The 24,435-nt window shown below is 39.8% G+C and overlaps 1 protein-coding gene across 1 annotated transcript; it reads right to left on the reverse strand.

Moving 5' to 3' along the window:
* Positions 1 to 4: 4 nt before the first annotated feature.
* LOC134656453 (uncharacterized) lies at positions 5 to 18,415 on the reverse strand. Its single transcript, XM_063511989.1, has 18 exons — positions 18,280 to 18,415; positions 17,957 to 18,198; positions 17,099 to 17,183; positions 15,942 to 16,228; positions 15,214 to 15,294; positions 14,816 to 14,941; positions 14,031 to 14,174; positions 13,602 to 13,693; positions 13,284 to 13,432; positions 12,800 to 12,883; positions 11,647 to 11,796; positions 10,968 to 11,109; positions 10,245 to 10,373; positions 5,374 to 5,506; positions 3,497 to 3,622; positions 1,452 to 1,548; positions 721 to 902; positions 5 to 220 (listed from the first exon to the last, which is right to left on the reverse strand). The coding sequence occupies exons 1-18, from the start codon at positions 18,335 to 18,337 to the stop codon at positions 5 to 7; spliced, it is 2,523 nt and encodes an 840-aa protein (XP_063368059.1). The 5' UTR covers positions 18,338 to 18,415.
* Between the last annotated feature and the right edge of the window lie 6,020 nt (positions 18,416 to 24,435).

Consider the following 24,435-nt stretch of genomic DNA (forward strand, 5'->3'; position numbering starts at 1 on the left):
TCACTCACCCGTCAGCGGTAGCCAGGTGTTTAGCGAGCAGCTCGCGGTTGAGGCACGCGCCGGCGGCCGGGTCGAGCAGCACGGCGCCGAGGCTGCGGCGGCGCGCGTCGTGCGCGAGCAGCCGCAGCGCGCGCCCGGAGCGCTGGGCGAGGAGCTCGCAGGCGGACTCGGGCCAGCGCCCGCCGACTGGGGTTATCCCCGCCAGGTGACTTTCAATTGCCTGTGGGAAGGTCGATTCAGTAAATATAAACCCGACAGCCCATTAAGGCCCCAGTACACAGTGGTGAAAGAATGTCCATGCCGAGCCATGCTTTGCAATGCGCAACTGTAGGCTAACATCACGTAGGTGTTCACACAATGGTGCATATACATATACATATAATATACACAACAGCGGGTCTCTCCAGCCAGCTGTCAAACTGACAGCGTATTTACGTCAAACTAAACAAACACTGGCGACCGTGTGAACACCACAGGCCACGGTACGCCACGATTCCTTTGAAGTGTGCCAAAAAAACCGACAACTTCCCGATTGCCCACTACCGCTGACAACTGACGGCCAGGCGTCCGCCATCGTATACCATTGCCCCCGTACACAATGGCGCCGGCGTGGGACGGCCCATCCTTCACCACTGTGCACTGGGGCCTTTAAATAATTCTAGATTTTAAATGGTCTTTCAAGATTAAAAACTCTATTAAAACGCTACACCACTGACTGACCAGCGCTCGCAGCGCAGTGAAGCGCGGCCGGGCGGCGCGCAGACGCTGCCACGGCACGGCGAGCTGGCGGCCCGAGTCCGGCAGCCACACGCGCACCGCCGACGCCGCGCGCGCCGACACCACCTGCGCGCGCGCCCACCGCGCGCCCGCCTCCGAGCCCACTAGCGCCACGCACACCAAACCTGCCTCGTAACAAAATACCATTTTAATGAAGTCACTTCAAACTACCAACGAAATCGACGTCAAAGTTCATCATCATTATCTTCCTCGCGTTGTCCCGGCATGGGAGCCTGGGGTCCGCTTGGCAACTATTCCCAGTAATTGGCGTGGGCACTAGTTATTACGAAAGCGACTGCCATCTGACCTTCCAACCCAGAGGGTAAACTAGGCCCGTATTGGGATTAATCCGGTTTCCTCACGATATTTTCCTTCACCGAAAAACGACTGGTAAATATCAAATGATATTTCATACATAAGTTCCGAAAAACTCATTGGTACGAGCCGGGGTTCGAACCCGCGACCTCCGGATTGCAAGTTGCACGCTCTTACCGCTAGGCCACCAGCGCTTCCGACGTCAAAGTTCATATGATCACAAAATTTGAATATCGAAGTAAATATCTTGATCTTGCATCAACCGAACAATGAAGTCGATAGTAGTACTGAGACGTCAAGTTCGAGTCTTATCTAAGCACTTACGTTCACGTAGCTTGGGAACTAAATAAAAAACTAACCCTCCTTTGGCAAGAAGATGAGATCGCTCTCGTCCCGAACGTCGTATGCGTTGTTCAGTTCCTCGCAAAGTTTCACGTAGTCCTCTTGTAAGCGACTCTGAAACGACACCATAGAAATTGTATATACCTACTAATGCAACATGAGCTGAAACACGCCCACTGCTAGATAAAAAAAGCGGCCAAGTGCGAGTCGGACTCGCCCATGAAGGGTTCCGTATTTAGGCGATTTATGACGTATAAAAAAAAAACTACTTACTAGATCTCGTTCAAACCAATTTTCGGTGGAAGTTTACATGGTAATGTATATCATATATTTTTTTTAGTTTTATCATTCTCTTATTTTAGAGGTTACAGGGGGGGGGACACACATTTTACCACTTTGGACGTGTCTCTCGCGCAAACTATTCAGTTTAGAAAAAAATGATATTAGAAACCTCAATATCATTTTTGAAGACCTATCCATAGATACCCCACACGTATGGGTTTGATGAAAAAAAATTTTTTGAGTTTCAGTTCAAAGTATGGGGAACCCCAAAAATTTATTGTTTTTTTTCTATTTTTGTGTGAAAATCTTAATGCGGTTCACAGAATACATCTACTTACCAAGTTTCAACAGTATAGTTCTTATAGTTTCGGAGAAAAGTGGCTGTGACATACGGACGGACAGACAGACGGACAGACGGACAGACGGACAGACAGACAGACATGACGAATCTATAAGGGTTCCGTTTTTTGCCATTTGGCTACGGAACCCTAAAAACGTTTGAACGATACAATAGTTTTAATCTAACTGCCTTTGTGCAATATATGCTTCGCGTCGAGATCACATTTATAAACTTTATAGCCGGTGCAAATAGTAAGAAGTATTGTTCAGTTAATATACCCATACTTCTCATTCACATCGCTTAAGGATAGACTCAGTTGTACTGTACCCGTCACATCAAGGTACTACTGCACCATTAAGAAAGGGCGTAGGGCATTAGGCCAGGAAATTAGAAGGGAACAAATGACGGAAAATATGACCATCGCGCGGGTTTTAACGTTTTTACCTAAATACCTCTGAAAACATACTTCTATTTGCTTGTCACGTAAAAATTATACCGCAGTAGTATGCAGGGTAACGATATGCAATTGGAAATGAAAATTATACATATTATCGTGTTTTTTTCTATCAAGCCAACTTTAACTTTAAATTTGCTGCATTGCTGATCACGTCGGCGCTCAATGTTCCAACTGTTCCAAGCGTAGTGTCCGCTGGTTGCAGCACGCTAATACACCTCACCATGCTTGTCTCCTAAAGGTACTGCGTCGTCACCATAGACGGTTTGACATACCTCTCTGACGTAGAACTTGTCCGGCAACACGACGTGTGTGAATATCACGTCGGCGCTCAATGTTCCAACTGTTCCAAGCGTAGTGTCCGCTGGTTGCAGCACGCTAATACACCTCACCATGCTCGTCTCTTAAAGGTACTGCGTCGTCACCATAGCAACACCATAGACGGTTTGACATACCTCTCTGACGTAGAACTTGTCCGGCAACACGACGTGTGTGATGATCACGTCGGCGCTCAATGTTCCAAGCGTAGTGTTCGCTGGTTGCAACACGCTAATACACCTCACCATGCTTGTCTCCTAAAGGTACTGCGTCGTCACCATAGCAACACCATAGACGGTTTAACATACCTCTCTGACGTAGAACTTGTCCGGCGACACGACGTGTGTGAATATCACGTCGGCGCTCAATGTTCCAACTGTTCCAAGCATAGTTTCCGCTGGTTGCAGCACGCTAATACACCTCACCATGCTTGTCTCCTAAAGGTACTGCGTCGTCACCATAGCAACACCATAGATGGTTTGACATACCTCTCTGACGTAGAACTTGTCCGGCAACACGACGTGTGTGATGATCACGTCGGCGCTCAATGTTCCAAGCGTAGTGTTCGCTGGTTGCAACACGCTAATACACCTCACCATGCTTGTCTCCTAAAGGCACTGCGGTCTGCGTCGTCACCATAGAAAGCTACCATAGACGGTTGGACATACCTCTCTGACGTAGAACTTGTCCGGCGACACGACGTGTGTGATGATCACGTCGGCGCCGCTCGTTGTTCGAAGCGTGGTGTCCGCTGGTTGCAGCCGCAGCGGTGCTGCGCTCGCCACCTCCGGATACTGTGACAACGAGATTGTAAGCCAGTTATACACTGCAGTCAGCATCAAATAGAAAGTGACGGAAGTGGTCAAATATGATTATGTCAAAGATGTAGTAGTTTTATTAACACCTAGTTTACAAGGAAATACAATACATGATAGGTAATAGGGTGGGTCATTTTTACTTTTTTTTAATTTATTAGGGGGCACAGTTAAAAAAGGTGCCATTTGGTAATTAATTATTGTACGTATTTTTATTTTATTTTTAGCTTTAATTTTACTGCCTCCGGATTTTAGTTAAAATTTTTGTTACTTGTATGGACATTGTGAAAAAAAAATGTTTCTTTTTGAGTACTTTTTTATTTATTTATGGCTCTGAACCTTTACCATGCTATTTCGAGCTAATAATGGTATAACTTTTTAGCTAAAGTTTGAATAAAGAGACGATACATAAATATACTCCGCAGACCATACAAAATATAACAATATTTATATGAAAACTTTGAAATGGATCCGGAGGCAGAAAATGAATTTCGATTACAGAATAATTTGAAACACTGTTTATTGGCATTATTACGCAACTTTTTGTAACTGTGCCCGAAGGATAACTAATACTTTTTTTTCTCCATACACAAGTGACCCACCCTAATAGGTAACCATATTTGGTTATTGTACCTGCACTAACCGTCAAAACTTGTCGGAAATGGCGGCGCGCGTGTCACACTAAACTGAGCTTGTGTTCAGCACTGAATCTCGAATTACAATTTTATACTGCGCAGCATTGAGAGATGACTCATATTGTTTACGAGCGATCAAGTAATGAGTTTATTTTACATATACAGACACTACGGATGGCAGAACTGGAAAAAGTATAGTATTGGAATTTACAATTAATTGGAATTTATAATTAATTTAATTTAATGTGTTTTTTAGTGTTTGTTTAGTTTTTTTTATATGCTAGTTTTAAGGTATTTATGTATGGGCCACTAGTTGCCTGAAATAAAAGATTTCATTCATTTACTAACATAGTACCTAGACAGAGGGAGAAAAGGCTAGCCTGAAAAAAATATAGGTAAAACTTTAAGAGCAACAACCCCTCTAGTTAGTTGGCTTTGCTGTTACACATGTGCTACAAGCCAAGCCAATTTGAATTACAACACATTAGTGTTGTGCGGTTAACCCACTAAAAGGCATTGCTTATTTGAGCCTAAACGAAATACTAGAGTCTGTGGCCATCAGGGCACAAAATAGATACAGTACAGAAGTCAATCACATGTATGTACTTCACTTTTCATACCTACGCTCGGCGGTCGCTCTAGGGTTGTCAACTATGATTTATGCACAAAAAACTATCGTAGTAATAGTAACGTGATAGTGGCACTCGTATCTAGTAGTGGCCGGGGCGGGGTGCATAGGTACCTACCTACCTAACTGTTCTGTTTAACGTTAAAACGAACCATCGAAATACAAGCAGATACTTACTTACCTCTCTGAAACCACTGGTAGCTTAAAAAACGACAATTCATCGTTTTATGTTGAATTCAAACAACCGTCCACTGAACAGTTATAATAACTTTTTTTTGTTTCTCCATTATTGCACAAAAAAGTTCACAGACGCGTGTCTCAAGCGGATGGCACTCGCGCTCGTCCCAACCGGTCCGAGATATCGTGTCCGTGAGCAGTGTCTAAGTGTGCGTTGCTCGAGCGCACTTTGTATGTAGATTGATTTCTGTACTGTATCTATTTTGTGATCAGGGCCAGTGTGTACTGACCGGGAGCGAGGGGTCGAGGAGCGCGGCCCGGGCGTGGAAGCGCAGCACGTGCGCGGCGCTCAGCCCGGCGTGCGTCGTCACGTCGCACTCGCTGCACGCGCCCATGCGGCGCACGTGGAGCGTCACCGCCGAGCTGCGTGCACATACTAACTAGACATGGGTAATTTCGGAGTGATAGATAAATAAAAGCGGCCAAGTGCGAGTCGGACTCGCCCATGAAGGGTATTTAGGCGATTTATGACGTATAAAAAAAACTACTTACTAGATCTCGTTCAAACCAATTTTCGGTGGAAGTTTACATGGTAATGTACATCGTATATTTTTTTTAGTTTTATCATTCTCTTATTTTAGAAGTTACAGGGGGGGGGGACACATTTTACCACTTTGGAAGTGTCTCTCGCGCAAACTATTCAGTTTAGAAAAAAATGATATTGGAAACCTCAATATCATTTTTGAAGACCTATCCATAGATACCTCACACGTATGGGTTTGATGAAAAAAAAATTTTTGAGTTTCAGTTCGAAGTATGGGGAACCTCAAAAATTTATTGTTTTTTTTCTATTTTTGTGTGAAAATCTTAATGCGGTTCACAGAATACATCTACTTACCAAGTTTCAACAGTATAGTTCTTATAGTTTCGGAGAAAAGTGGCTGTGACATACGGACGGACAGACAGACGGACAGACAGACAGACATGACGAATCTATAAGGGTTCCGTTTTTTATTTGCCATTTGGCTACGGAACCCTAAAAAGATATATATCTTTCTCGTTTCATGAATCACTCTTCTTGTCTTTACGAATCCGAATGTATCAGTATATCCGTACGTCTTACTCCCTCGGCGACGATTTATGAAAGCGATAAGCGAAGTCTCGGTCGCGCATCGACCGAAGTAACACGAACGAGCGACAGCGGTCGTTCGGACGGATTCGGACGCGTCATTATAATTAACTACTCTCTCTCTCTCTCATGACTCAAAGTCAGCAAGTGCCGATGTTGCGAGCGGGACGACTGTTACACACGGATATAAAGATATAAAAGAGTGATACATATCCCAATGATAAAAAGATATATATCAATCTTTTCCCTCTACTGACACATTTCGCCCATGTCTAATACTAACTATAATGAACGGCCTCCGAGCCTAGTCGGCACTGACCATGCCTACGAAGAAAGAGGTCCAGGGTTCGAATCTTGGTAAAGGTGTTTATCACATCTTTGTTCCTGATTTATGGATTCGCAACTCAAGCCTACGCGATTAATGGGGTTGGCAACTGTCAAAGGTTTGCATAGATGGCGCCATCATAGCTTGCCCCTTTTTCTATGAGATTTGGCAAGGCGATTTGGCATCCAGGGCATTAAAAAAACAAAAATTTGACACAATTCGGGTTATTCCCACTAGTTACCACCAAATTGTTACCAGTGGTAACTACTGGAAAAAATAATTCCAGTAGTTACCACTAAAATTTTGTTAGAGTTATATACTAATAAAATCAGTATAAATAGTATAGTATAAATATAGAGTGATTTTGAATTACCTAATAAAATCACTTGAAAATAATCTAAATGGATTATTAAATTTATCCTTGCATATATTATAGTTTTTGTACTAGTACCGGTTAAACTGTTTCTGACTCATAATTATTTATTAAATCACTCTATATATGTACTATACTATTTTTATACTGTTTTTATTAGTATTTAATTTTTGGTGGTAAAAGGTGATGATGGCGCCATCTGCTAAATACTTCGACCGGCCAAGCCCATTGCATTAAACTAGAGAACATTTTTCCCGCAAGTAACCCGTGCCTTACTTGCATCGTGTATTTGCGTTGTGTACGAGCACCAATATAAATAAAAGATAACATGATTTTGGAGTCAATTCCACCTAATACTCAAACTTATTTGTCCACAGTCTGTATTAATATGGCGGTTTCGTCGGGATGCCAGGAGCCGTCAGGCTCGCAGTTGGCGAGCCGGCAACGCAGGGCGGTCTGGCAACATCGCTGGTACTGCACTCAACCTATTACATATATGTCCAAACTCATTTGTCCACAATCCGTAGCATTAGGTGTCCTCCGGGTGCCAAGAGCCGTCGGGCTCGCAGTTGGACGAGCCGGCAACGCAGGGCGGTCTGGCAACATCGCTGGTACTTCACTCAACCTATTACATATATGTACAAACTCACTTGTCCACAATCCGTAGCATTAGGGCGGTCTGGCAACATCGCTGGTACTTCACGCTACCTATTACATATATGTCCAAACTCACCTGTCCACAGTCCGTAGCATTAGAGCGGTGTCGTCCGGGTGCCTGGCGCCGTCGGGCCCGCAGTTGGCGAGCCGGCAACGCAGGGCGGTCTGGCAACATCGCTGGTACTTCACTCAACCTATTACATATATGTACAAACTCACTTGTCCACAATCCGTAGCATTAGGGCGGTCTGGCAACATCGCTGGTACTTCACGCTACCTATTACATATATGTCCAAACTCACCTGTCCACAGTCCGTAGCATTAGAGCGGTGTCGTCCGGGTGCCAGGCGCCGTCGGGCCCGCATTTGGCGAGCCGGCAACGCAGGGCGGTCTGGCAACATCGCTGGTACTTCACTCAACCTATTACATATATGTACAAACTCACTTGTCCACAATCCGTAGCATTAGGGCGGTGTCGTCCGGGTGCCAGAAGCCGTCGGGCTCGCAGTTGGCGAGCCGGCAACGCAGGGCGGTCTGGCAACATCGCGGGTACTTCACTCAACCTATTACATATATGTACAAACTCACTTGTCCACAATCCGTAGCATTAGGGCGGTCTGGCAACATCGCTGGTACTTCACTCAACCTATTACATATATGTACAAACTTACTTGTCCACAATCCGTAGCATTAGGGCGGTCTGGCAACATCGCTGGTACTTCACTCAACCTATTACATATATGTACAAACTTACTTGTCCACAATCCGTAGCATTAGGGCGGTCTGGCAACATCGCTGGTACTTCACTCAACCTATTACATATATGTACAAACTTACTTGTCCACAATCCGTAGCATTAGGGCGGTCTGGCAACATCGCTGGTACTTCACTCAACCTATTACATATATGTACAAACTTACTTGTCCACAATCCGTAGCATTAGGGCGGTGTCGTCCGGGTGCCAGGCGCCGTCGGGCCCGCAGTTGGCGAGCCGGCAACGCAGGGCGGTCTGGCAACATCGCTGGTACTTCACTCAACCTATTACATATATGTACAAACTCACTTGTCCACAATCCGTAGCATTAGGGCGGTCTGGCAACATGGCTGGTACTTCACGCTACCTATTACATATATGTCCAAACTCACTTGTCCACAATCCGTAGCATTAGAGCGGTGTCGTCCGGGTGCCAGGCGCCGTCGGGCTCGCAGTTGGCGAGCCGGCAACGCAGGGCGGTCTGGCAACATCGCGGGTACTTCACTCAACCTATTACATATATGTACAAACTTACTTGTCCACAATCCGTAGCATTAGGGCGGTCTGGCAACATCGCTGGTACTTCACGCTACCTATTACATATATGTACAAACTCACTTGTCCACAATCCGTAGCATTAGGGCGGTCTGGCAACATCGCTGGTACTTCACGCTACCTATTACATATATGTACAAACTCACTTGTCCACAATCCGTAGCATTAGGGCGGTCTGGCAACATCGCTGGTACTTCACGCTACCTATTACATATATGTACAAACTCACCTGTCCACAATCCGTAGCATTAGGGCGGTCTGGCAACATCGCTGGTACTTCACGCTACCTATTACATATATGTACAAACTCACTTGTCCACAATCCGTAGCATTAGGGCGGTCTGGCAACATCGCTGGTACTTCACGCTACCTATTACATATATGTACAAACTCACCTGTCCACAATCCGTAGCATTAGGGCGGTGTCGTCCGGGTGCCAGGCGCCGTCGGGCTCGCAGTTGGCGAGCCGGCAACGCAGGGCGGTCTGGCAACATCGCGGGTACTTCACTCAACCTATTACATATATGTACAAACTTACTTGTCCACAATCCGTAGCATTAGGGCGGTCTGGCAACATCGCTGGTACTTCACGCTACCTATTACATATATGTACAAACTCACTTGTCCACAATCCGTAGCATTAGGGCGGTCTGGCAACATCGCTGGTACTTCACGCTACCTATTACATATATGTACAAACTCACTTGTCCACAATCCGTAGCATTAGGGCGGTCTGGCAACATCGCTGGTACTTCACGCTACCTATTACATATATGTACAAACTCACTTGTCCACAATCCGTAGCATTAGGGCGGTCTGGCAACATCGCTGGTACTTCACGCTACCTATTACATATATGTACAAACTCACCTGTCCACAATCCGTAGCATTAGGGCGGTCTGGCAACATCGCTGGTACTTCACGCTACCTATTACATATATGTACAAACTCACCTGTCCACAATCCGTAGCATTAGGGCGGTCTGGCAACATCGCTGGTACTTCACGCTACCTATTACATATATGTACAAACTCACTTGTCCACAATCCGTAGCATTAGGGCGGTCTGGCAACATCGCTGGTACTTCACGCTACCTATTACATATATGTACAAACTCACCTGTCCACAATCCGTAGCATTAGGGCGGTCTGGCAACATCGCTGGTACTTCACGCTACCTATTACATATATGTACAAACTCACTTGTCCACAATCCGTAGCATTAGGGCGGTCTGGCAACATCGCTGGTACTTCACGCTACCTATTACATATATGTACAAACTCACTTGTCCACAATCCGTAGCATTAGGGCGGTCTGGCAACATCGCTGGTACTTCACGCTACCTATTACATATATGTACAAACTCACTTGTCCACAATCCGTAGCATTAGGGCGGTGTCGTCCGGGTGCCAGGAGCCGTCGGGCTCGCAGTTGGCGAGCCGGCAACGCAGCGCCAGCGCAGGACGGTCTGCTAACACCGCCGGTATTTCATGCAGCCTAAAACGAAGTAACATAATTATTACAAAAGTAACGGTTAAGCGTGAAGAGGTAATAGACAGACAGGTAGAGAATTACTTTCGAGAGCATAGAGAAAAAAATACATAGAGTGCTCACTCCATACATCAGTTTTAGTACCAAAAAGACTATTTAGCATCTAGCATCGAGTAGCGGAACTATCAGTACTGCTACTTGACAATAGATGTAGCCACCGACCGGAAAGTCTTATGCTGTTGAGATAAGACTTTCCGGTCGGTGCTACATCTATTGTCAAGTAGCAGTACTGATAGTTCCGCTACTCGATGCTAGATGTAGACACTAAAATTAATAGTCTGAACTGATGTATAGAGTGAGCACTCTTATGTATTTTTTTCTCTATGCCTAGAGTGAAGTGTCCCACTGCTGAGCAAAGTCCCCCCTCTTTGCAGCCATTTGGTTCTGTCCAATGCACATTCCCGCCACTTTTCACAATGTGTCTAGGTCGTCCCGCCATCTCCGTTTTCTTCCTCTGCCCCAAGATTTAGCATTTATAATATTGGTAGGGACATAAAAGGTTGAACATTGTAAAAACAGGTGCAATTAAGGACCACTTACCGGTCAACTCTGACGCTGACCGTGTTCCCGAAGTCGATGAAGGTGACACAGTATTTGGGCTGGCTCGTCGCTTCGTCTATGTCTATTCTATCGAGGCGCCCACGTTTGCATGGGTACTCGTGTTTCACACCATATATTTTTCCTGCAACAAAATGATCGTACTTATTAGGAAACAAATTAAAATTATTTTTATGAAAATATATTAATTTGTGTTATTTCAAGTGGAAACACTATTATGTAAACAGAATATTAAATGTATTTCGGTTTACTTAATAAAACATGTAAACATAAGCAAAATTCTAATAGCAATTAGTTCTTTTCATCATTTAGTACTGAAATATAGTAGGCACTAGTATGGTTAATGAGTCCGAATGTTTATTTCATGCGTTGGTAGCATACCTACTATTTTGGCTGTGAAGTAATACATCTAGGTACTACCCCCACGCGCCCACCGCCGTTAGGATCATCCTTTCTCCGACAAGCATAAGAGATACTTCTCATGTTATTTAGTCACTGAACTGGTTCTAATGCGTTGTGAACATCAGATAAATAATTAAACTGAGGAGGCACAGTGTATAAATAAAAATGGCTAACATGTAAAACCCCCTAAAAACTGTGCCGATGACTATACCTACAATTGCATAGATGTAGTCAGTTCCGACTCTTTATAGAAACATACCGATAGAGATAATAACTTCGCGCGTCAACCGTCCAAGATTTTCATGGAGTTGGTCCTCAATTTCGGAGAGCGTCGCGTCGTCTCGCACGCGTCGCACGTAGAAATGGTGAGGGTCCTGCATATAGGTGATGCGGACTTGCTCTTGCGTTCCTGTCAAATAAGCGCTTAATATAGGTATAGCCTAGATAAATGGAGAAAAAATATTGATTCACTATTTTTTTATGTTATGATATGAAAAATCTTTATCAGGCAACTGGGCAGGTGGCCAATCGACAAAATACCTAAAAACCATAAAACATATTTTAAAATATAACTTATAACTAAAAACACATATTTATATATGGCTGCAATGAGATTCGGTTTATTTATTTATTTGTCAGTTAATTAAATCTGGTCGACTATTATCAACTGTTTCCAGACATTATAGGGATGATGACACGTGTTAAAATTTATAACAAAATCTAGTAAAGTAGATAGCAAATGAGCAATTTATCACAATATTGTGGATATTAAAAAATATATGGAAATAATACAAAAATACAGCACCAGAAAGTTTCAAAATTTAAGTTTTTTTTTAACTTTCAAAAACGAAATAAGTAAGGATAAGTACCGTTCGATTCCTCACATTTTATCCGAAAAAAGATTGTATAACAACTATATACATAAACGCAATATTTCACCGACAAAAATGCAATTTTCTTGTTTTGTTCATACTTCAAGATGCGATCTCAGTGACCTTGACGTCACGTTCATATAGCGATTTGTTAGAGGCGTTTCGCGAGTGAAGTACGACTGTCGGACTTTGACTATCATTTCTGACTTTTTTATTGCTTTAATGCAATGGGTCCCATATAGACATTTGATCCTAAAAACAAACCTGATTGATTGATACCATAAATGAAAATTTGTCATCTAGCCTATTGCTTAGTATGGCTGTTTGTACCGCGGTATAAGCTCGTCAGGCACACCATACACATTTTTTCTATTTTTAACCTTGTTCTATAGCAAATTGGGATGAATTTCGTTTGAGAAAGCAAAAAATGCTACTTTATTTGGTTTATGAAGGTTGAGGTTAAGATTGAAACAGCGTGTACATTTTAATGCAGATTGCAGATGCAGTTACATTAATTTGACAAATAAATCACATGCTTACCTGCTTTTAGTTCAATCGACGGTTTCTTTTCGGCAAATGGCAATGGCATAACTGTCTGAATGGCAGCTTTCTTTAACTCGGGACCTAAAACACGACTTATTAGGTTTAAATATTGTCCAAGTGGGTAGAATGGGTACTATTTAACAGTGCATTTTTAAATATATTGATTTGTCGTTGAAACTATTTTCGATATCACTCACTATGAAACTTTCCATACGATACAATTTAACGGAGGCTTTATAGTAACAGACAGTTTGGTGTGACCTGTATATGAGAACAGACAGACATAATTATGAGAGCATTTTTGCGCAAGCTAAAACGGAGACATATCGCTCGCACTTCGAACTCCGTCGGTCCAAAGATACCGCTAGAAATTGTCGGAGGGAAGACCGACTTGCGTGCCCGCACGTTGCCCATCAGCTGCACGTAGTCGCTCACCAGCAGGCACAGCTCGCTCACACACCCAGCTATCATCAGACAATACCTCTAGTCGGAGGGAAGACCGGCTGGGGCGGCGGCGGCGGCACGGCGGCCAGCTGGCGGGAGGAGCGCAGCCCGTAGCGCGCCTGCGCGTTGCCCACCAGCTGCACGTAGTCGCTCACCAGCAAACACAGCTCCTCGCTCACGCACACCCTGCACCAAGCGTCGCTATCAGTTTAGATTTACCCCCATATTCATAAAACTTTACAAAAAGATGATGTCATATACTGGTGTCATTTTTGCTATGTAAAATCTAAAGGTGCCCTATAAAGGGGTATAAATGTTATAATATGTAATGGTTAATCATTGTTAAAGTACATACTTCAGTTTGTCCTTGTCGGATTCTTCTTTGGTCAAACACCACGGTCTGTCAACTATGCATTTAGCTTCTGCAAGGAGTGTCGACAGATTCGTCTGGAGGAGAGAATACATTAATGTCAGTGATTATTTTCTAAAACGAGGTAACTTATTAAATAACTAGCCTAGTAAAACAGAAATAGCTGAAGTAGATATCGCTATACGGCCACGTACAATCAAGGAATTTATGTACCATTCCATACATTGTTGCAGTGACAAGGTATGAAATGGTACAAAAATCAAATTCCTTGATACTTATTTACAGTAGATTTACGACTCTTGACATTCAGTTAATACCACAAAACATCATGGCGCCATAGAGCGCCACCTAGTTCAGCTGTCAAATTCGGGGTACGATACTTCAATCAAGTTCTTTGCCACTAGTAATAATTACGGTTTGTATCTTCTCGCATTCCAGAGCCGACTTCAACGTGTTCATGAGTTGCTTGGACTGCTTGATACCGGTAGCCACCTCGTCTCTGACGCGGAGTAGCGACTCGCGTTCGATGCGTCGCAGACGGGAGATGTTCTCCATTACCTACGACCAATTATAAATTATAACCTTTGATTTAAATATTCATGTCATACATGTGACTTGAAAGGTGACGGAATTAATTTCACTGAATGCCACATTATTTAAAATTGTGTTCCACTATATCCAGCCTTTGTACGCGACTATGGGATTATGATTTTGACAGTCTATGTATGTGAGTATGTTTGTGTCACGACACACACGCGTACAAGTATAATTCATATCGACCCAACTGACAGCTTTTGTGTTTGACACGGCGTCGAAAAGGTTAATACGATTGAAATATTAATATCGTTAATTGCCTACTTGGCATGTAAATAGTAAATACCCATGATAGTACCTCTATAAAAATAATGATCATCCTCCATTTTGTTTTCCAATTCAAGCATATATGTAATGTTAATTGAACAAAAATGCAGAAATTAAAGCACCAATGATTTGAAAGTAAATTATATATAAAAAAAAAAAAAAAAAAAAAAAAAAAAAAAAAAAAAAAAAAAACTTTGGTGCATTTTCATAGATTTACTTATTTTTATTTTGAACCAACTTTGAAAGAAAAGAAAGTTCTTTTTACGATTCTCGTAGTTGAGTTAAAGTTTTTCAAACATTTTGTTTATACTGTATATAATTATAATATAAAAAGGCACCTCCTGTCGGTGGGTCTGCACTACCGCCTGCAATTTCGAGAAATGCTGCTCGATGCTCGCCGTCACCTGAAGGAGCTCGGGCGACCCACTGTCGTCGTCCATCTTGATGAGTTGGTGACCAATGTCCTACATTCAATTAAAAAGATTAAGTATGACTTGCTTCCAGCAATATAAAAATCTGTGGTGGGGTACATTTATAATAGTGAAAAAAGCTTTACAAACGATCAGAACTGTCGACTATGGTATAGTTGTACAAATATATTTATATGTATACATGTTTAGTGTTAAATCCAAATACTGCATTGCTCAAATTGGGATGGTACCTACTTTACCATCAATATTTTGATTATGGTTTTGAAAGTTTAATACAATTTAGACCTACACAAAATAATACTCACAACTGCGGTTTTGGTTAGCCTCCGGAATGTAGCGTCAACTTCGGGAAGTATTTCACGTAAATCTGACAAAAACTTCTCATTCTACAACAAAGAACAAGATTTATTATACACATTTTGTTAGTACGGTCAGACTTTAATTGTTGATCCATCTAAGGTTCAAGCTAACTTTACTTTGACTTGCAGCTTATTATATGTATGAATTACTTGCCAATCCTGTGTTACAAATAGAAGTCTTAGGCTGTCTAATGTATATCATGCACATGAGTACAAAAAAGCAGAAATAGGTTATGTGATGATAATTGATAAACCTTTTGTTTAAATTTTGTCTCTTTCTAGTAAACTCAAATATCAAAATTGCCGATAGGGACAAATGATTATGAATTTGACGGAAGTTTATGATATTGATATGAATATGTAAATAAGTGTCTAAATGGTCCCAATATCCCTGAAATAAAGTAAATAATATAAAGTCAGGAATGTACGTCAAAGTTAGATATTTTCAGAATCCAAAATGGTCCATACTAAATTGATGCGATTGCGATATGTGGCAGTGGCACATTGTAATAAACTACTGTATTATTTATTTAATTATTTTAATTTATTTAAACTTTACTGTTTCAAAGTTCACCATTATATATTTTTTTCTCTGCCAATTAACTTAGAATCGGTTAATCTCATTTTCTATGATATGTATTAAACTGTAAAATTGAACATATAAGCAAACTTACAATTTCAACAATAGGCACCACATTATGGTTCTTGCAAGACTTCTCCGAACCGACCATCAGACAATCCATGCAAACCGACTTGGCACAATCTTTACAGTAATACTCCAGCGATTTCTGACAATGGATTTGGCAGTTATTCGTTGTTACTTGTAGTTCAATATTCTGCAGAACATGGTTCTTGAACACCACAAAGTTCTTGTGTGATTTTTCGAAGCAAGAGGCACATATGACAGTGGCACATTGTTGGCACATTTTTGTTGTTGCACTGTGACATTCTAAGCATTGGCCTGTGAATATAGAAAAACAAAAAAATCCTCCATTTAACTTACCTTATTAAAGTTGGTATGAAAATGAATAGCTGCTTCAGTTCTATGACTTGACTATCTTTGATTTTACCTATTGAGGTACCTTATATGACAAAAGTAAATATTTTAGACAAAAACAAACAGTTTTAAAGTTTTTGTATTATAACTCTTTTACCCAAAGCTGTTGTGTACAGAGTTTAAGAGTTTTTATTAACAGCAATCTGTGACAATTTGAAAAAATTATATTATTCATTAATTATTGTTAGAGATTGAACTTTTGTAAGTATTTGTACCAATTTTTTTTTACTTTCTTGTAGGTATTATTTTCTAATTACAACATTGATAAACAACTTTATATATCTACTTTAGGATTTTTTTGTATTATATAAAATTTTGAGTGCAATTCATTTTCAACACCTGCTAATTATTTAATAACATATTTACATGATAGTAAAATTTAATAATCACAAAAGTGATTTAGTAACCTATTACCATACTGATTACCATGGTCACTGGTTTAGTAACTATTGACACATTGATGAAGTAAATAGGTTTTTTTTAACATATCCTAGTAATTGGCATGTGTAAGTTTAATATAGGGTAATTCGCCAGTAACTGGCCACCTGTTAGTAACTGACCACCCTAAACTAAAAATAAATTGTATTCACCTATAAACAGAATTCTTTTTAGTATAAGGTGGCTAGTTATTGAAGGCTGGCCAGTTATTGAAAACTTATACTAAAATGAATTCTGTATATAGGTGAATAGAATTCATTTTTAGTTTAGGGTGGCCAATTACTGACGAATTACCCTATCTTACATTACATCAAGAAAGGAGTGAAACCACCATACCTTGAGTCTGGTCAGTGCTGTCAAGTATGGCTTGCAAATCTATAAAATATTCTTTTGCTTTCTTCTCTTCTACTTCAGGCTTTTCCTAAAAAGAAATCTATATTTAACACACTATAACATTCAAATCCTATAATAAATACTATAACATTCAAATCCTTCTGACATCAGGAAACCCTTATTAGGTTCCAAACAAGCTATGTTATTGAGACCACCCATTTGAAAATGCAAAAATGCTCCATGAAGGCAGTTCATTTGGGAAGAATTTGTTTGGTTACAAATATTTGATTTACTGCATGGGATTCATCTTCTAAAATGTACAAAAGCATTCATAAGGTTTATCAAAGTACACATACCATTTGTTTGAGCTAAATGATGATATGAGGTTTAATTTATTATATTTTATTCAAGGTTAATCTTAAGTAATTCTTTGAGTCATTTTATTTTATGTGCAATTTTCCATCAATAAAATAATAACCGTAACTGAAGACTACAATTTTTGTATGAGGAATGTTCTCGCTGGATAATATTTCCCACAGTAAATGGAGAATGTTCTTGAGAACAGCACAACTCTAATAACTATAATCATTATGAGATTTGTTTATTTTGACATACCTCATTTATCTCTATCAGTTGTTTAAAGGATAGCTGGAAGATAGCCGGAGCTTCAAGTTCGCCTATGAACACTTTTATTATAGGTACTCATGCTGTGTTATGTACCTACTTGATTTCTGCAGTAAAATGTTTTACTATTGCTACTATATTTCACTACAAGCCAATTTGACCTGGTCCACAAGAATGCTGACATTGCTGCAAAAAATGTATTAATATGAAATATATATATAATTTCACAATAGTTACCACAATCATGTTGAGTGCCAGCTCCCCCAGCACATTCACATTCACAGGGAACAGACTGTACAACTGTATCTTATTCTGAAGCAGCTTCGCGATATCCGTAGTCTTGATCTCCATCGTCCGAAGACATATCTTGCACTCTATCGGCTCGCCGGACTGTACTATGTTGCGAACGCAACATTCGCATATGGAGTGTCCACATTTTATGAAAAGAGGAATGTTTGATTTCGGTTCCGGTGCCAAGCCTGTAGGTAAATGAAAAAGTGTAATAAGAGAGTTTTATAAGGATTTGTGGATTTTTTGTCTTACATAAATAAACAACTTACTTTTCAAACTGTATGTTTGAGAACAGTTAGGGCATGAGTTTATAATTTTCTCATCCATTTTGTCACTTTCAAGAGATTCTTTTAGTCATATTAATCCGTAACGCGAAAAGTTATTCATAGGCACAAACTTCTACCCTTCAATAAAACACGCATACATGTAGGGTTACCAGATACAAATTTAGAATTTCCTGACAAAATTCCTGATTTCCGAATATTTTTCCTGACATTCATATTTTTCACGAAGACGACGGGGGGGGGTCTCTAGCCGTGTTAGCGATGGCCATCCGATTGAGCTGAGCTGCGCGCGTCATGTATATGTATGCTTGATTAAAGATTTGTTAATTAATAATTATGAAGTTATTGATAAGTTGAGTGGATCTTTATTATTTTTTTACAATGTTTTTCATTAATTGATTAATTTAAGTAAATAAAAAGGTACTTTATAATTAAGTTGATCAATTCAAAAAAATCCTGACATTTTCGTGTTCCGTCCCCATTCCTGACAAAAGGCTAAAATTCCTGACATGTCAGGAAAATTCCTGTCATCTGGTAACCCTACATACATGTAGCCAATAGCCATTCGGTTTTCATTTGGTTTTCACAATAAACCACAAACAAAAAAGTCAAAAAACTTTTTGTTCAAATGACATTTGATGTGTTGCTAATCCTAAAAATTTGCCGAATGCATATCTATAGAAACGTAACAGACGGGCATACGAGACCTTCGCACTGTAATCGTTGTGAGCGTTGTGAGTAAGTTGTGAGCGTGATTCGGAACATAGCCGAGGTGAGTGACATTTTTGACATTTATTTTGACTGTGACAGCTGACAGAAGTGAAGTGGCAGTGGCAGTGTTGCCAGATCTACTGATTAAGCAGTAAATCTATCTGATTTTAAAAATATCTACTGATCTACTGCTTTTTGCTGGTGAGCTACTGATTTTTCGAAAACGAGGGGTAAATTTTATAAAACCATCATAAGACCTGTCGTCATGTATGGATCAGTGTTGGGCCCTAAAGGTGACGGATGAGAAGAGATTGCATGTAGCGGAAATGAGAATGTTAAGATGGATGTGTGGTGTGACAAGAATGGATAGGATAAGGAATGAGTATACGAGTATAAGAGGAAGCCTGAAAGTTGCACCCATAGTAGAAAAAGTAAGAGCGAATCGCATAGCGTGGTATGGGCATGTGATGACCTGATGACGAATGAATGTGGAGAGAATTAACGGGAGAGGAAAACTGAGGAAAAGATGGATGGACTGAGTCATGTGACGAGAAAGGTATTACGAATGAATGTGGAGGGAATTAACGGGAGAGGAAAACCGAGGAAAAGGTGGATGGACTGTGTGAGAGATGATATGAAACGAACGCAAGTAAATGATGAGATGACGAGCGAGAGAGAGGTATGGAAGAAAAAAACATGCTGCGCCGACCCCAAATGAATGGGATAAGGGCAAGCGAATGATGAGTAGAAAAAAAACTTGTGCTCATTTATTAATTATAATAACAGAAGTAAGAGACAGAATGATACTCTTCATTTTACTGTTACTGACAATTTGATTTGCCAGCTATACTCAATTACGCCCAGTTTGTCAGCAGAAAAAGGTAAAAAAAAAATTCTATGGGAGGTTGGTGTCAGGTCAGAGCATATAGATGGTCAAGCAAATCTTGTCAGTAGAAAAAAGCGCGAAATTCATGAGACGATATCCCTTCGCGCCTACATTTTTCAAATTTGCCGCCCTTTTCTACTGACAAGATCTGGTTGACCAAGTATAATTTATTTATTTTAAATTTTACCTATTGCAGACATCACTTTTTAAATCTACTGCTTTTTTCCCCTATCTACTGCTAAAACGATTTTTTTTCTACTGAATATTTCAGATTTCATCTGGCAACACTGGGCAGTGGTGTGGAGCCTGGAGTTTTTTTGGCGGGAACTCAAACAAGGAACTTTGAAATTTTTCGCTCCAAGTTTTAAAATTCTTAAATAATTGTGTAAATAAGTTAAATTTGTATATATTAGTGTTGATTCTGTACATAACTTTTCTGCAGATAGTTTTTAGCAATGACTGGTAACGGGGGGGGCGGGGATAACCCGCCCACCTCTCACAAGCGCTCCAAAGGCGGTGGCGATGGTCTCCAGGACGATGGCGGCGGCGGTGAGCGGTCTAATGAACAATACTTACCGTATTTTAAACCTAATTATAAAAGACTATTTCCGGAAAACTCGTTAACAACTGAGTTTAAAGTGTTTGTGGAACACATTGACTCCAAGGACAGGCTAGGGAATAAAAGCCCTATTTATTTAAACCATATATTTACTACTGGCATAAAAGGTGTGACGGCAATTCAGAGAGTAAATGCAAATAAAATTGCAGTATCTTTTAAACAGTATAACACGGCAAATAACTTTCTAAACAACTCTGCGTTTTTAGAACAACACAAAATGAAGGCATACATAAGCGCAACGCAAATTGAGAAGATTGGCATTATAAGATTTGTTCCAGCTAACATTTCAAACAAAGATCTATACAGTAAACTAAGCTCCGTTTACGAAATTATATCTGTACGACGCTTCACAAAGAAAGTAGGACAAGATCGCGTTCCACTGCAAACAGTCAGCATAACATTCTTATCCAATGTATTACCAGACAATGTGCAATATGATCTATTTTCCTATAGAGTATTCGATTATATTCCACCACTTCAACAATGTTTCAAATGTTTCAAGTTTAACCACTCTGCTAGAGTGTGCAATGGCAAGCAAAGATGTTCTATATGTTCAGGTGAACACTTTTACAAAGAATGTACTAATCCAAATGAGATCTCCTGCGTTAATTGCAGTGGTCCTCATCTGGCTATATCAAAAGAATGTCCAATTAAGATTAAAAAACTATTAGAAAAGAAAAACAAGATTACTTATGCAAGCCTAGCACAAACTAAAACACACACTGACAATGAATATCCATCCTTGCCATTGACAAAACACCAAAACAAGCCATTGCCAAAACCTGTAAATAAAAATGTAAATAATGTAAATAAAAATGTAAATAACAAACCTGCATCACAGGTTGTAAATCAGGTTCAGCCTATGGACCTCAAAGCCCAGATCCTCGGTGATAAAAATGTACTAATGGCCCTGGTACAGACACTGATCGAGCTGGGCAACAATCCTGATCCGGTGCCGATCACCACGGCATCCATAAAAGATAGGCTTATTAAAAATTTGTCTTCATAATGGACTTAAGTCCCTCTGGAGATTCTCAGTTACGTATTGCGCAGTTTAATATTCAAAGTGCCAATAGTAAAAAGCCTTTATTAATTAAATTTTTGAAAGATAAAAACATTGATATATGTTTACTCAATGAAACTTGGTTTAAAGAACATCACAATTTTAAAATTCCTGGTTATAATCTTCACTACAGACTGTCTAAAAATCCTCACAATGGTGTTGCAATTTTAATTAAACCATACTTGAAATACAATACTTTAAATACAACCTTTTATGAGGACATACAAACTATAGCTGTTTCTGTATCTACCGAACGCGGTAACTTAACTGTTCTATGCGTCTACTGTCCTCCCTCTAATGGTCACATTAGATTGAAGAGGCTGCGCAATGCTATCCGAGACCTCCCTAAACCTATCTTTATTGGCGGAGATTTTAATGCTCATCATATTGCATTTGGTTGCTTATCAACAAAGGGTCGTGGTAAAGATCTATATGATGTTATTGATGAGTGTGATTTGTGTATCCTAAATGATGGTAGTTTTACTACAGTGAACCGCCCTAGAATTAACCCTTCAGCTATTGACGTCAGCCTTACTAGTGATTGCTTGGCACCTCTTTGTGAATGGTCTGTACATGACGATTGTATGGGTAGCTACCATTTCCCCACTATAACCGTAATATCTTTGACAGCTGAAAAATATCAATTCAATGCTCCTGTGGATAAATTTTTGTACAAAAGAACTGATTGGCGCAAATATAATGAACTCTCTAAGAGCATATTTGAGGATTTCTCAGTAAATGTTAATGACCCACTTGCCACTTATACAGAATTTTGCAATCGCCTTGATGCCCTTATGCATAAAATTATCCCAAAGTTTACCAAATCTACTCATTTTGCTAGCAGACCTCCTACACCTTGGTGGAACGAGATCTGTGAGCAAAGTGTTATTGCATCCTATAATGCTTTGAAACTGTATAAAAGAGATCCTACCATAGAAAATTATATAAGTTATAAAAAATTAGACGCATTGAAAAAAAGAACTATTTCAGAACAAAAGAAAATTGGTTGGAATAATTTATGCCATTCTTTTAACAGAACTACCCCTATGAGCAAGATTTGGAATATGATTAAAATGTTTAAAGGTGTCAAGTCCAATATTAGATCATACAAGGACGAATTCATCACTCCATTTTTAGATAAGTTATCAGATAATAGTAATTTAAAAGATACTAGTACCCTACCTACCTACTTTAACATTAATAATAACAATAGCAATTCAAAGTTTTTAATGGAACCATTTACATGGCATGAATTCATAACTAGTCTACGATCCAGACGTAACACAAGTCCAGGTTTAGATAATTTTCCTTATATTGTAATCAAAGAGCTTCATGTATCTGCCCAGAAGTTATTTCTTGATGTTCTTAATATATTATGGCTTAATTTAATTATTCCTGAATCCTGGAAATCACAGTGTGTTATTCCAATACTTAAACCAGATAAATCTCCAGAACAGGCTAGTTCCTATCGCCCAATCTCCTTGTCATCTTGTCTTGGTAAATTATTTGAAAACATGATTAAAGTCCGTTTAGATTGGTTTGTGGAGGCTAATGGTATCATTCCATATTTGCAGTACGGCTTTCGTCGAGGGCGAAGTTGCGCTGATAGTTTCATTTCACTCATCTCCGACCTGAAAATGTCAAATAATTTAAAGTCACACACTGTTTGTGTTTTCCTTGATGTTCAAGGAGCGTTTGATAATGTTGACCCAACTATCCTAGTCAATATTATGTCCGATGTTGGTATCCCTGGCCGACTATGTCAGTGGATATATAATTTTTTAATCAATAGAACCTTATTTGTAAAATTTAATAATATTTTACATGGGCCTCGATCAACTTCTAAAGGCACTATGCAAGGTGCCACACTTTCACCATTATTGTACAATTTGTACACATGTGAAATTTGTAAATATGTTGATACTAGTAATGTAAGTATTCTCCAATTCGCAGATGACATTGTTTTGTACAGTAGTAACCATAATTTGCAGATTGCCATAAATAACATAAATAGAGCTTTAGATCAATTAGGTGTGTATTATAACAATAGATTAAGTTTAAATATAAATGCCACAAAAAGCAGCTTAATGATTTTTGGTGATGATGATCCAACTTGCAATATTATGTACAGTGGGGAGTCTATTGATAGAGTAAGATCCAAAAAATTCTTGGGTGTCATCATTGATCAAAAGCTGACCTTTGAAGAACATGTGAAATATATTTCTAAAAACAGTTTAAAAGGTATAAATGTGTTAAGATGTTTAGCTGGTGTCTCTTGGGGTGCTGATCCCAAGATTCTATCTGTTTTATATAAAGCTATAGTTAGGAGTCATTTTGATTATAGTGCTATGGCATATGTAAATAGTCCACATGCAAAAAAATTGGATATTCTGCAGAACAGGGCTCTGAGAATTATATCTGGAGCAATGTGCTCAACTCCAATAAGGGCCATGGAAGTTGAGACACATATAATGCCACTTATCTTAAGACGCCTAATGCTTGCTGAAAGATATTGCCTCAAGTTATTATATTCTAATAATACAAAATTAATAAACAAGATTTTACCTCATAGAGTTAATGTGTCTGGTTCCTTGGCAACTGGAGAGGGTCTTCTTCTTGGCAACTCTCCAATGTTGTTTCACATTTTTCTGGAAATTGAAAATAACTGTAGTAAAATTAGAAAGCAACATCCTTGGCCATGTTATTCCTCACACTACAGAAGCATTATGCAACCAATTAAAATACTAGACTCTGTTAAAAGTAATGTAGACATGTTACAATTCCTTTCGGATAATAATTACTACACTATTTATACTGATGGAAGCAAAGGTGTGGATTATGTGCGTAGTGCAATTTATGATC

Source organism: Cydia amplana, chromosome 2, assembly GCF_948474715.1.
Source record: "Cydia amplana chromosome 2, ilCydAmpl1.1, whole genome shotgun sequence".
NCBI classification, from domain to species: Eukaryota; Metazoa; Arthropoda; class Insecta; order Lepidoptera; family Tortricidae; genus Cydia; species Cydia amplana.